General features: G+C 37.0%; 1 protein-coding gene across 1 annotated transcript in view; it reads left to right on the top strand.

The window, feature by feature from the left end:
* Positions 1-1,195: 1,195 nt before the first annotated feature.
* BCAR3 (BCAR3 adaptor protein, NSP family member) overlaps positions 1,196-15,292 on the top strand; it is a 77,991-nt gene continuing 63,894 nt past the window's right edge. The window contains exons 1-2 of the mRNA XM_085303586.1: positions 1,196-1,309; positions 4,488-4,602. Of these exons, the coding sequence (XP_085159712.1) occupies positions 1,223-1,309; positions 4,488-4,602 (202 nt within the window). The 5' untranslated portion in view covers positions 1,196-1,222. The remainder of the gene's footprint in view (positions 1,310-4,487; positions 4,603-15,292) is intronic.

The raw sequence follows: 15,292 nt of genomic DNA, 5'->3' as shown, positions 1-15,292 counted from the left end.
ACCATAACACATTATCCTGTGGCCAACTACTTGTTACCTGTTCAGAGTAGACAGACATGCTGGACAAGTGTTTGTTGCTGCAAAGTCATAATTCCAGATAGTTTATACAGAGCTAATGAGCAAGTACTGCTCTTGAACAGTGTATGAGAGGAAAATCTTCAAATGAAAAAAAAAGTATAAAATTGTAAGACTGAAAATACTACATGTTTCAACATGAGCAATTCCTGTTTCTGCCATCAGTGCTCTGATACGAAATTTTCAGGTCACGAGTCATAGATTTAGAATTGGGCCTTCTTGAATTTGTAACATGCTCCAACTTGCCAATGGAAAGCTCTCTGCAAACTTGGAGCAATGCTTTCAAAGCTGTGAGTATTGTAGATGCTCACATGGAGCTCCCAACATGATGTTGGGAGAATATTTAATGTTTTAATGTGTGCCTTTTACTTTGTTTTAGCAGTTGGAGAAAAAGTGACAAAAATAGGCTTATTTACRAATAACTCAAGTTCAGATAACATCACAATGCAGACCAAATATAGTAATCTCTCTGTTACTTACATTATAGATGTACTCCAAAATGGGTTAACTTTAGCTTTGTTCACATCTTGGACAAACACCCACCACAGAATCCTTTTCATATGGGGGATTTTACAGAACATGCAGTTTCATTCATTTTCTTTGCATTCCCATGAATATCACTGCTTCTTTTGATATTTTTCTTCATTGTGAACACTTTCTCATATATGTTGGACATTTGGGAGTAATGGTATTACCAGTCAATGAGCATTTTGAGAAATGTTCTCTGTGAATACAAAGGCTGAATGTTTTCAATTGATACTATAGCACCAGGGGACTCCATCTTATAAAAGATGAATTTAGTCATGAGAGCTAAACAAAACACAGTCTTCAATAWTCTTGGTTTATATGAATTAATTGTAAACTGAACATGGATTCTCAGCTGGCATAAGTTGTGTTTCCACTGATTTTGGTTATGGCAAATTAAGATCCTCAGACATCATRAAGTAATCTTTAACTACCTATTACAGAATGGCCAATAAAGTCTTAATTTCTTTGGATACAATGGTAGAACTTACATGCTATTACATGCTCTCTGAGATGTTGAGTTATTTAATATTCATAACCAATAATGTTGCAACTGAGGTTTGTAGGGTTTGTTTTTGTTTTCTTTCAGAGTCAATGACATTGTGAGGTGAGGGAAAAGATAATGAAGCATCTACCCATTCCTAACTGGCTGACCCAGCTTGGTCTCCCAGAATATTGCACACTCTTTGGACAATATGATGGCGTAGAGGTAAGAATTGGCTTTTTCAATAAAATTATTTAGAAAATTACAAGCAAGACCACAGTCCATTTTAAAATGGCTTAATGTTGGAGCATAAAACTGAAGGCYGGTACTTTTGTCTTAGGAAAGGGGRAAATAAAACCAATGCATTTTGTAACCATGTGCTAAAACTCAGTAAAATACAGTCACTTTGCCAGTGAGCTAGAGAAAATGAGCTTTTGACTCTTTCTACTGTTTCTTGTCTTACATCAATCAGGGCTGTCTCAGATTGTAACTAACAATTATGTTTATCAGAGCAAGAACACACAGATAATTTAATGTTACATGTTAATCGTTGTATGTACAATTATTATATGTCACATGTTAATTGTTATATGTRATTTTTATAGGTAGATGGTTATTATGTGGCTAAAAGTAGTCTTCACTGTTGAACAAGAACCACAGTACAGTAGACCTTTACATTAGTAATCTTGAAGATCCCTCTAAATTTATTTGGAAATTCTTAAAGCCTTTCCCCACAGSTTTTGCTTGGTCAAAATGAGACTTTACTCTTTATTTTCCACTTTGTAATTTCAGTCCTTACRGATGTATAACCTTACTGATATACACATAGCATATCATCAGTTAAATACTGCTTTTGACATGCCCATCTCGCAGTACTCCTAATTTAGAAAACAAATAAGAAAMTATAACTAAGTATTCTCATCAACTCAAAATACCCTCGGATTCATTTATGAGCAACTTAATTTTTTAACAATTTTATCCYTAATCAGTTTCATGAAATGGCAATAAAGTTTAATTAAAATTGGGGAARGGAAGGCTTCTGTATCAAAGATGTGCTGCTGGTATTGGCAGCACATGAGTGTCAAGGTAACAGTATAATCCAAGCAAAATAAAGATAAAAGGATTTCAGATATAATGTAGAATTTCTCACAACAAGGAAAAGGACATTTATGTGTTCCAAAATGGACTCAGTCAATAAAACTTAGAAGCACATTGAAAAATGTTATTATGTGGTTCATTTTACCTTTGTAACACAGAAGATGGTTATATAGATCTTTGCGGCAGCTGAGTTGATAGTAAACTGAAAAAAACTTGCAGGAAAAATAGCTTACAGCTTTAATGGGCCTGAAACCTGGCTTTAAAAAGTTTTTGCTGAAGCACAAAACTTAGAAATAGGCTTAGTGCATCGTTTTGAATACAATGGACTCTTTTTAAGTTCAGAGCTACAAGTCAGTCTTTCAGTTCTGCAATTTCTGCAGAATTTGTTCCATGAACAGTTGTTAATATCATTTTTCAGTTCCTCGGCCAAATTGAATCCTTTCCTGAATCATAACTTTAATTAAAGAAAATGCCTGATTTGTCCAGACTTCACATACTTACTAGCACACTTAATACTGGGCACATGCTTAAGGACCATGTTGAACTGAGTTCCTAAGTCCTTGGAAGTCCAAGTAGTTGTCTTTGATGTCTTCTACCTTAAAAAAAAAAATTATTATTAACTATTTACGTTGGGATTTTTAGCTCTACAGTAGAAGGTATGATTATATCAATTTTACTTGTGATGCACARTTTTTTGAATTAAATTATTCTTAAATAAGTAGTAAATTCATGGCAGTAGAAGCATGTAGTAGAGCATAGCTGCTCTAGTCAGTTCAAGACCAGAAAGTGTTTATGATCTTGAATGAAGCAAGAAAGCTTCAAGATAGGCGACTGTTCTCCCTGACAAATATTCTTGTTCTCTGCTGCAAAAATGTAGCAGTTTTTTTAAAGCTATTAGAAAAGCTCAAAATGCTTCTGTAAAAGCTTCCACTCTGTTATCCTGAGCGTACGCTATTCAATACTGGACTTAACACCAACCATTTTTGTGTTTCTCCTTAGAATGTTTTTGCTAAATTTTGAAGTGCGTGCATATCATATTTCTACTAGTTTGTTTGTGTTTGGACCATTTTAGGGGGGTGTTGAGAGAAGGAGAGGGGGCCTCCATCACTGTTCCCCAAATTTAAAAATCCTTTCTGCTGAACTGTGAATTAATCGTTAGTATTAATTTTAATATGAGTTAACAAAGAAAGGCACAAAATAAGAATGATAACTATTCATTTTGTTGCTTTCTGTCATTAGATACATATGATGTATCATTTAGGAAACAATACTRCATTTTCAAACATAGAGCTAGATCTTCCCTCACAACATCTGAAACAGCCTTAGATATTGACATAAAAAATGGAGGGTTTCAGCAGTTAAGGGACTACTTAGTCTAAAACCAAGCATGTTGTGCATTTGCACTAGTTTTAGTTTAAAAGCAAGATTTAAAAATGACAATTTCTGAAACTGTGGCTCAAGTTAAATAAGAATTCTGTGTCAGTCATCTTCATTATTATAAACTGTAATAATGTAATTTGTACTTTATGATCCTAGGCTTAAGCTGTTGAATCTCCATAAAAAGAGTGCTTTTCTGAGTACCACTTTACAGTAACAAAATAGTGTGTTCTATAGAATTCTCTTTATCTGATTTACAGACAAAATACAGAAAAGTAAAAATGAGAAGAAATGTATTTGATCCTAAATTTATTTTGAATGTGTTTTCTTTTTACTCTGAAAGATGTTAACATCAAATAGAAATTCTGTACATATTTATAAATAATGTTTTGAATTACTCAGCAGTTTATTTTGGGAATAAGCTAGTAAAGATTTAGTAGAGAGAAGGAGGAGAAGAGCAAACAGTTCAATTTTGATTACTGAAATATATTAACGGGAACTTCATGTTATTCAAAACAGGGTCACAACCTGTGTTGTCTATTAATTACAATAGATAGTCTCTTGATTATCCAAAACCTTCCTTTCTAATGTTATTGTTCACTCTGAGATGCATCTTCCTTCATGAGTTTAATGCAATTAGCATGTTAGCACTTCTGTGTTTTTATTCAAAGGAGTCTTAATTTTTAGAAACTTCCCAGCATTCTTGACCAGTTTTGTTTCGAGAAAAGTTTAGATACAATGAATATATTTTAAAGAAAAATGCTTACTCCCGTTATTGACATAGCTTATCACTACAAAGGAATTTTACATAACACATACTTGCTATTACTTAGTTTACAGCATCAGWAACAGCAAACTTGTCTGAGAAATTGGAATTACTGCTAGACTGATAGGTATAGTATGTTCTTTATTCTGGCRTTTGCTGCAGGACCTACTCCATCTTACAGAGGTTGATCTTAGGAAAATGGGAATTGGAAATCAAGTCCATCGAACACACATCATTTCCAATATCCTGCTGCTTCAGGAAATAGAAAAAAAGAGAGGTAAGATCTCCATATTGTCTCCTAAAGGCTGAAAGAATGAGTTAAGGCAGCCTGAGTTTTCATGTCACAAAGATAAGAAAATAATATTCAGGTTCAGTCTACTCTGTCTAATATACTGTTCTGAATAAGAATCACAGGGTTACGGTACATAGAYAGCAAGAAGAATAGCTAAACATTAAGCTATTAGCAGTTTTGAAAAAAAAAAATTCTTTTTTTTAAGAGTTGTCATTAGAAAAGGCTCCACTTTAATTTCACTTTCTGTTGCTCTCACAGTCCTCATCTTACCAAGATAAACTAATGGTAACATCATAACTGATGGAAGACTRTGTCAAGAATCTGTCTTCCTCATTTGGAAAGAGCAAAACCGAAAGGTCAAGACTGAGCAATGTTGTACATGTGCCACCTTACCCATGTAAGGAGAAAGGAAGTGTCTTGCACAGGCGATCCTTACCCTCCTTTCCTATTTGGGACTTAGCTTAAGACTTAATCAGAACATCTTTTGCTGCTTTTATGATACTTTTATCAGTTAAAAATCAAAATTCAACTTAGGCCAGGCTCATGATGGTTAGAATGAGCATGCTAGCTCTATAAGCCATTCTATTCTGATGAGAAGGATATAGTAAGATATTATTCAACTATGACTCATTGTACAGGRTATTTCAAGAAATGTGAACAAGATATGATTATTATGCAGTCTGCCTAATAATTCTAAAATATCAATGCCTAAGGGTTTTACAAATTTCATAGGAAGCAAAGTTTTACTTAGCTGAGATTCCTTTCTTTCCCTTCTCTCAATGAAGATGAAAAGACTTACAGACCATGAATCTAAATATCAATAAAATTTGTKTAGCTGCTTTTCTTAGTACTTAGCTACTTTAACTTTTTAGAACAAACTAACATTTGGTGAACTAAAACTAGTTGTGTACAAGTACATTGGTGTATTTTCTCARTATTTTTTGTTAAGTTCAAAATAGATTTAACAATGATGTATTTTTCCTATAATTTATTGGTTTAACTTTCTGTAAAATATGAATGTACATATGTAAAATGTACATATGTAAAATATGTAAATATTTTGGTACCTGCTCCTTTGAAAAAATAAGGAAATTATTCAAGTTGATTACTGCAGTGGAACTAGGATATGTTTCAGTTAGAATCTGTTTTCATTTGGTTTGGGGACTTGGTTTTGTAACCTCTCAGCTTCTGGAGTGAATAGATTACTGTTCTCACTGGAGCATTTGTCAGATGAAGGAAMGCCTTGATCAGTCACTCACACACTGAATTGACTTATAGATAGACATTCATGTAGCAGTTCAATCAACTGAATCTAATATTCTGCAATTTAAGATTGTTCAGCTTCAGATAGTCGCATTAAATCTAGTTTTGCTGTACTGCCAGTGATTTCAGTGAGTATGAATTTGAGTCAAGCATTTTATCTCTGAACTGAAGTGTGTGTTYTATGACCTCCAGACAGATACCCTGCAAGTAAAGCATGACGCCTTGTGTTTCTATTTTGGCAATTAAGTGCTGGAGTTTAAGCTGAGTTTTAATAAAAGTAGCAGTGCTTTGTATTTTTCTGACTGTTTAAAAATATCTTAGTGTAAAATATTTTTATTCACTCTCCAGTTTTGGCTAATGAAACAATTAGGTGTATAATTGAATTATGGGCTTGAGAGCAGAGCCAAATTACAATCTCTGACTAGTTCTGTTTACACCAGGATATTTACACCCCAGGTGGCTTTGCCTGCTGTATTCTGAATCCTGGGAAGGCTGCAGAGCAGATCAGCCCCGTCAGCCCAGTCTGCCACAGACTGCTTTGTTTTCACAGTGGGGCTAATGGCTGTTATCTAGTCTCCAGACTCTTATGACATGTTTTTGTTTTGTGGCTGTCTTTGGCAGAGTGCTGTGTCTAGGAGCAAAGTGCTTAATCAGTTACACTGAAAACGCTTGTTTTTCAGCACCGAACTGTACTGAAGTCAGACATTAGAACATCCAGTGTTTTAAATCTTCCATTATGTTAAATGTTATTGTCTCATTAAATGTTAAACCAGTACAGAGCAAAAGATACATTATTCTGTTTCCTGCTAACTTGAGCTTTAAACAATAGMATTGTATTTGTTGCTAGTTCAGCATTTTCTATACAGTGCTTGATGTCATAAGTCATTTTAATATGTGAGAATTTTCGTAAGGTTAGTTTTATAGGTCTAAGCATTTCTATGTACAGTGAAGTTAAGTTTTGGAAAATGTTGTTACAACATTTTCTGTTTTCTAAACTGTTATTTTAGACAAGCGTTCTAAAATGTTACCTGGTTCTGAAGTAGCATTTAACAGGACATGTCTCAATATGCTGAGATTTGGATTATTCCCATCTAACTCTCAGGTACTCTGGCTGTGGTTCAACAGTAATTAATGCCAAGGTCTATACATTGACATACTGCCCAGCAACACATTTGACCTGGAGCAAGTATGTGCACATGATCACTTATCTGTTGAATTGGAATGATGGAATGACTGGCTGGGTGGATGAGGGGAGAGCAGTGGATGTTGTGTACCTTGACTTCAGCAAGGCTTCTGASACTGTCTGCCRTAACATCCTCCTAGAGAAGCTCAGGAAGTGTAGGTTAGACGAGTGGGCAGTGAGGTGGATGGGGAACTGGCTGAAAGGCAGAGCTCAGAGGGTCGTCATCAGTGGCGTGGATCCAGTTGGAGGCCTGTGGCTAGTGGCATCCCCCAGGGCTCAGTACTGGGTCCCATCCTGTTCAACTTCTTCATCAATGACCTGGATGAGGGGACAGAGTGCCTCCTCAGCAAGTTTGCTGATGATCCCAAGCTGGGAGGAGTGGCTGATACACCTGAGKGCTGTGCTGCCATTCAGAGAGACCGGAACAGGCTGGAGAGCTGGGTGGAGAGGAACCTYATGAGGTTCAACAAGGGCAAGTGCAGAGTCCTGCACCTAGGGAGGAATAGCCCTAGGCACCAGTACAAGCTGGGGGCTGACCTTCTGGAGAGCAGCTCTGCAGAGAAGGACCTGGGAGTGCTGGTGGATGACAAGTTGACCACAAGCCAGCAGTGTGCCCTTGTGGCCAAGAAGGCCAACGGTCTCCTGGGGTGCAYTGGGAAGACTGTTGCCAGCAGGTSRAGGGAGRTGATCCWGCCCCTCTACGCAGCCCTGGKGAGGCCTCCTCTCGAGTACTGTGTCCAGTTCTGGGCTCCCCAGTACAAGAGAGACCTGGAGCTACTGGAGRGAGTCCAGCGTAGGGCTACAAAGATGATCAGAGGGCTGGAGCATCTGCCCTATGAGGAACGGCTGCGAGAGCTGGACCTCTTCAGCCTGGGGAAGAGAAGGCTGAGGGGRGATCTTATCAATGTGTACAACTACCTGAAGGGAGGGTGTCAGGGGGACAGGGCCAAACTCTTTTTTCAGTTGTCCCATGTGACAGGACAAGAGGCAATGGGCAGAAATTGAAGTACAGGAAGTTCCGCCTGACTGTGAGGGGGAATTTCTTCCCTGTGAGAGTGACGGAGCACTGGACCAGGTTGCCCAGAGAGGTTGTGGAATCTCCTCTGGAGATGTTCAAGGCCCGCCTGGATGCAACCCTGTCTGACATGCTCTGGGTGACCCTGCTGAGCAGGGAGGTTGGACTAGATGATCTCCAGAGGTCCCTTCCAACCTTACTGATTCTATGATTCTRTGAATTAGGCAGAGTGTACAATTCAAAGTTCAGTTGCTTTATGCTTTTATSCTATTTTTATGCCTGCCAATGGGAGAGAAATATTAATAGTAACTGATCTGASAAGAGTAACAATAGCTAATCAGTATTGAAAAAAAAATTCAAAATTGTTAAACCACTTAATTCAGCAGAATTAATTTTAAAGTAGATCAGTGCTTTGGATAATGAAGCTGTGATATTTTTGGTCTGTATTAGAAAACCTAAAGGCTGCTCAATTRGACTCTTGACTTTAATTGAAGCAGAGTTTCAAAATGCCAGCCTAAGCAACCTGTGCCTTCTTCAGCTTTCCTTGAGCTGATTTTTCCCATCTCTGTATAATTCCTTTGTTGTCAACACAACTGTTCTATTGCTGCATGGTGAACTTGACTTGAAAATTATCTGGCTGAAAAATAACTTCTATTTTCTGTTTTTTATCCAGATAAAGCCCACTTCCCAGTTTACCGTTCAGCTGCATAAACATTTGTACAAGTATTAATGGTCAGGGAAGGGAGAGCAGGGCAGAGCCATGGTGGCTAAAACAGCCATCCTGCTGTAAGTGAAACACAAACAAAGGTGCTGTATTGGGAGGCGAGCGACTCCATGTTTCTTCTAGTCATTAGAAAGAGATGGGTAAATTCAGGAAACAATTTAGTCCACCTTTTATTTTAATCACCTTATGCGCGTGTCTGTTGTTGTTGTTGATTATAGAGAGGCCCTAGGACAACTGCCTTCAGAGCAGACCACCCAGTAAACGCTTGTAGCTACTGGAATGAAGCTAAACCTAAAAATCTTGTCCACAGTTGAACTGGAATATTTCATCTCTTCTTTTGAATACAGCCTTCCAAATTTCAGGAAAATATTTGCTTTCTTTTCTAAATCCAAACGATCTCAAATCTTAACCTAGGGCTTATCACTATTTYATTTGTTTGTGAACCAAAATACACAGGTGGAAATATTATTCCAACTTCTAAAAACTTTCTTGCTAAATGCAAAAAGCATCAGTTATGCGCACACTTTCTAACACCTTATAGATGTAAAGCCACAAAAATGATATGGAGTGAAGCTGAAAGTTACTTAAATCCAGGACCCTGCATCAGACAGTGCTAAAGTAAATGTGAAGCGAAACATAAATGGGCACGTTTACACCAACTGTAGTGCTGCTTTCCTGGAATACTTCCTCAGTCTCTAAGCATTTAATCTAACAAAAATAAAGTTACAAAAGGTGTGCGTGCTGAGAGCTGTAAGTATTTTTTCTATAGTCCTTTTGCCTATGCCTTGACTTACTTTTTCTGTGCACTGCAGCACATTCTGGATCCTGGTGTGCCACTCACCTATTCATATATTCATGACACGCTGTGACTCCTCTGAGATATACCCTTTGATTTCCTTTACAGGAAAACTGTAGTCGGAGGGTGGGGCCTGCTGCTTGCCTAGGCTTGACCCAATAAGGAGTCAAGATGTGTACAAGATTCAGGTACTAAGCACTCCCAAGTACTGCAGTGTCTGTGTGTGGACTGGAYTTTTGCTTGTACTTACTGCAATGCTATTAGCTGCTATCTAGCACCTTTTTGTTGTCTTAAAATGTTTGTTTGGAATAGCAAAGAAGCCAGGAAGTATTATCTTCCRGATACATTTTTTGTAACATAAGAGAAATAGGTAATAAATTTGGGGTAAATTGACTCCTGTATCACACAAACAATTCTTCCTTTCCAGAGCAAGAGGCAGAGCACTCTGTCCTGTAGCTATGAGCACATCCAAAAGGACACACTGAAAGCCAGAGCCACGTAGTTAAGATAAGCACTCCAGAAAAGGAACTGTCGTTTTCCAGAATCCCCTGATATAACTAAAAGATGGGTTTGGCACTATGTGGGACAGGTTGGGACTGTGTGATATTTAGTTGTATTACAATATTGTGCTACAGTCTTTAAAAGTGTGGTTTAATTGAGGTTTCTTAYGAATTATGGTAAAAAAATAAATCATACTTCACATATGTTGAGGAAGGATAATGTGTTCCAGTTCCTTCAGTACAATGGAAATGTCACGATAAGTAGGAAAATGTAAATATATTAATGTAAATGTCTATTTTGATATAATCAAAAACAACCTGGATTTTGCTAGATTTTGAAGATTTTTTTTGGTTTCTTTATCTTCATGAATTTAAAGATAGAATTATTTTCAGAAAGTTTTGTGTCATTTGAGGATTAAAATGTTTGTGTATACTCGTAAGTATTTGTGATGTATTCTTTTGCACATTGTTGGTTGAGTTGGGAATGGAAAGATACCTAAACAGTCAAGTGATAAGAAGTTTTCTTACGAGGCATTCTAAGAGCTGGAACTATGTTTTACCACTAACTTTTTTAATGATCTGAATTCTGATTAATAACATTCTATGGCTTAACRTTATTTTATTAGCCTCTTAGAGTGTTTATACATAAAATGCAATACTGTTAAGTCTTTTCCTTTGAGAGGCTAATGATTTGAAGAATCTTGCCTTTTTAGCTTATATTTGCATTGGTTTTCATGTAGAGAGAGAGAGAGAGACTGCAGTTTTAATAAGATTTAAATACAAATCTTTTATATTAGTTTCATATAGAGAAGGCCAGCTTAATGGATTTAAATAAAATATAAACATGGACACCATTTACTGTGGGTGAATGTAAAATAATATGCAAAACCTGAATTAGGTGAAATGTAAACTGATACTCTGTAACTTTGTGCTTTTGGTGGAGAAAAGAGATTTTATGTTTAARGTCTTCTAAAACTTCTTGCAGATGTTTTATTTCTTTCCCTACCGCAGTAGTGCAAAATTAAATATGAAGTGTTCTCTCTTTCCTGCCACGTGTCTTCTCCCTCTCATTCATGATACAGAAGATCTAAGATGTGTGCTATTAAGAAGGAAGATGAATGAATGATACTTGYTAGAGATACCCCTGCTTATGCTCAGGACAATATAAAGAGAGAGGCAGAGAAAAGTCCGTCTTCAGAAAGTTCTAAAATAACTGAGATGCTCTCCCATGTGTTATTATCAGAAGGCCAGAATAATTAGCTTAAAGGCATAAATGGTTTTGCCTCATCATGTCCAGTTTTCTTGCCTTAGTCACTGTCAGATGTAGTCCTTTTGCTCATACTGTCTTTTTTTGCTTCTCTTTAAAACATTGCAAACTCAACCAAAATGCTTTAGAGTGGTAGCATGTAGTGTCAGCTGGCAGATTCCAGATTRGTGCTAAAGTATGCTGGTAGTTTTGGCAACAGATGGAAAGGAGGCTGCTTTGAACACTTTCATCTGCAAAACGGATTGCTCGCTACCTGTGTGGTCTATGTTGCTCTCACTGAGAGATACAAGGATTTGAAGGTGTTTGCCATTTCTTTTTGAGGAGCTCAAAATGCAGTTATTGTTACAAGCTGTAAGCATTCAAATCTGATTGTAACATTTCACCTGTAGAAATGTCCATCTTAATTTATTCTTACTTTCTGGCCTTCTATTTATCCTTTTCTCTGTATTGGTTGTATTCTGAATGAAAAACTCATCAAMGTCTGTCACAAGTAAAGAGAGGCTGTTAATTCTCTTCTATTTGAAGCTTTTTTACAGAAGCATAAAAAAAATGAAGTTTGCAGGAACATCTTAGCTTCATAGCAACATGAGTCTTCCACCGTAGGAAAATAGACCTGCTAGTGAGAAGTTTCCTCTTGGTCTCATCTTCTAATTTATTATGTCATTTAGCAAAACTAGTCAACAAAAGAAAACTGGTTTTAGTGCAGTTGTAACTTTTGGAATAGGACTGTCTAATCCATGCCAGCACAAATTGTTTGATGTGGTTTTCAGTGTGAAATTGAAGGTTAGGGATGGGGCAACATGTTATTGTCACAGAATAYGTGCAATAATTATTTTTTCTAGTGTAAAGTGGATTTACTAATTGGGAATTGTTAAAGATGATGATCAGTTTTCTTGCACTTTGTATCAGGCAAGGGATGTTTTTCATTCAGTGTTTCAGTTCTAGCAGTGGCTGATACTAGCTGACTCAGAATGCATAGACCTCTGCAGTAAACAGTTCTGCCAACTTTTGGTAGCTGCCATGAAAATTTCTTCCAAAGCTTCCAGCTTCTTTCTGACTGAAGACTCATATTTTGTGAGCTACAGATCAGAGGAGTTTAACAGTAAGCCAAATTCCTATTGGAAAATACTAATTTATCAGAACTGAAGCTTTTAKCCAGTAGTGAACGAGAATCAGACGTCTAGTATGATGATATGAACCAAGTTTTCCYTCTGCTCGTCCACAAGAAATAGCGTACTGTAGCCAGAAACTCCAGCAAGTCACAGCATGTTCATGCTCCAGTTTTTCACGAAATGAGCTAAGGGTTATATAACTCCTCTGACTCTCCGGAGTCAGAGGAGTAAATAATGCTTTACTGCAGCATTATTTCCAGGAGCATCAGTTGTGAGGCATTACTGCTGGCAAAATTTCTGAGGCTATGGATCACAAAGCTTCTTGACTCTGACTTCTAATAGATAGCTGTTTGGGGGTTCTGAAGGACCTTGAGTCTCCAGGCCTAAAACAGGCCAAAAAGCAAGATTTGGATATTGGTAGCTTTATCCTGGAAGCCTAGAGAGCTTTTTGTCCATTTCAGTTAGCAACTAAGGGGAATCTTAGAAAGGAGAGTTGTCCTCGTCCTCATTCACAGTTTTCAAATGAAATATTGTGGGATTCCAAGTACTGGAGCATTTTTCACTGTTGGGGTTGTCATTCTAACTTGCCCTAATTTGTCTTCCATTAACTTGAAAATTATCAGTGAATAGATTTGATTTCCTAACCAGCACTTACGCTGAGCATTATTTTGTCCATAGGGCATCTGTGAGAGTTAAGGGAATGTATTATTTTGTTTGTTTGGGTCTTTTCTAAGACAAGTCTGGAGTAAAAACTTGCTTTGACTTTTGGTTTTTAGGAAATCTGCAATACCGCTCTGTGAGCGATCCATACGTACCATGCCATTATCTTGGTGTAGTTTCTTCTGCATTTTATCATTGCAGCTGCACAGCAGTACTTTAAATTAGATGGATTTCCTCCTAGCTATTTTAGGAAGACTGGAATTCTGAAGTTTAAGGTCAAACTGAAAAATTCTCATGAATCCTTTTGTTTTTTCCCATTATCTCTTTCATTACTGTCAGGCAGGTCCCTTTTGAAAATGCTCTCCCAAGAACTGGCAAGTGTTCAGTTCTTAATGCGATTAATGTACACAAGCTACAACAAGCAGATATAAAGTCTTGGCACTGGCTGGAGTCCCAGTTATCTTCCTCCTCATTCATCTGTTCAGACAGCTGCTTGTACAGATGTCTTTGCAGTAGGTGGGAAGATGCACCTGTACACACTTCTCTCCTACAGGCAGCGGAAGTCAAGGATGACCATACAAGGCAGCAGCAGTGTGTGATACATGACCAGGGGTTGTCAGCATGCTCTTGGGTTTTTAGCTTCCCTAGGGTGATGTCATACAGGACAGCACTTCACTATTAACATTTTTATGGCAAGGAGATACACAGATGCCATGATGCTTATAGATAAAAAATGATTAAGGTGGATGGTATGTCAGCATGGGATACTGGTGAGAGGGCTAGGTAAAGGCACTGCAGTTGTTTCAGGAYACAGATGCTTCCAGACTTTATCCCACATCTCTGTAAACTCATTTCCAAAAGTAGATTTAATAAAATATTAAAACACCAAAAATCTTGCAGCAAGAGATCTAATCTAATTCAAATTAATTCACAACTAATGTACTTACCTAGTGTACCTAGTGTAGGCAGTCCTGTAAGTTCCTTATTCATAAGGATTGTAAGCAAATTGCTAATAAAAATGTTTCATATAAAGTGGGTACAAGGATGTATTGTGTAAATTGACATAGAGAAAACAAACTTTCATTTACATCTGAAGACAGAATAAAACTACTAGGAAAGGGATGTAATGACTCATTCAAGAGTAGTCACAGTTTATGTAGGATTGCCCAGCTACCAGTCCCATTACTTAGCACCCAGTCATGTAACGAAGGAAATTACTACTCCTTTTCTAGTTCTTATTCATAAAAACATGACAATGAACCATGACATTATTTCCTATGTAATTACATTGACTGAAAATTTCCTGAGTTTTTGAAATCAGTCACTAGAGAACATCTGTGCTAAAATTGATTTGAATTTTTAGTGTGGTTTTAGATGTTTTTACCTAAACTGTGGTRTATATTGTTTAGATAGAGAAGCAAGACACTTTCCTTTATACAGTGAGGAAATTAATAGTGTACTCTTCTTACCTGATTTTGCAAGACTGGCAATGACAAAAGATACTGCAGAGTGCTATCAAGCCATTCAAGATTTGCCTGCTTTCCTAGTTCATTAGTGGCTCAAATGTCATTGCATCTGGGAAATTGAAAAGAATTAAGTGAGTTAMTGTCATGTGTTTAAGCCTCATTTTATGTGAAATTGTTTGAATTGAGATCATAACTATTGGGTTTTGTTCAGTGTCAGTGTGATGTTACAATTTTCTGTAATTGGGGGAAAAGTTACTAAAATGTGGTGTGTGTGTGTGTGTGTCCATCAGTGTGCCACAAGTGGCAAGTTATGTCTGTCCTTCCATTAGTGAATCCTTTGGAAAACTATCATCTTTTACATTTACCTGAATTTTTCCTGGTTTGAAAGTGGCTATTGTAAAAGATGTATGGCAATACTAAAAGCAATAATGTTTTCCTACTGCTTATGACTGTATGTTAKTAATCCAAAGTGGGATTGCTATAGGGAGAGGGGAAGAAAAGCACAGTTCAGGAATGCCAAGTGTGAGCTTCTTTTACTTTGGATAAAAATAATTTGCTCATCTTCTCTCTCCCCTTCTTTCCCTACTGCATATTTGAGTTCTCTTTACATTTACTGTTTTCTCTCTTAACTTTACTAAACTTCCTCTTACTTGAGCTTTCTTATGTAAAGATTCTGCTCATATCCATGA

The sequence above is a fragment of the Rhea americana genome, unplaced genomic scaffold, assembly GCF_003343005.1.
Source record: "Rhea americana isolate MKP2758 unplaced genomic scaffold, rheAme1 scaffold_2, whole genome shotgun sequence".
Taxonomy (NCBI): domain Eukaryota; kingdom Metazoa; phylum Chordata; class Aves; order Rheiformes; family Rheidae; genus Rhea; species Rhea americana.
This window is presented reverse-complemented; position numbering and strand designations above follow the sequence as displayed.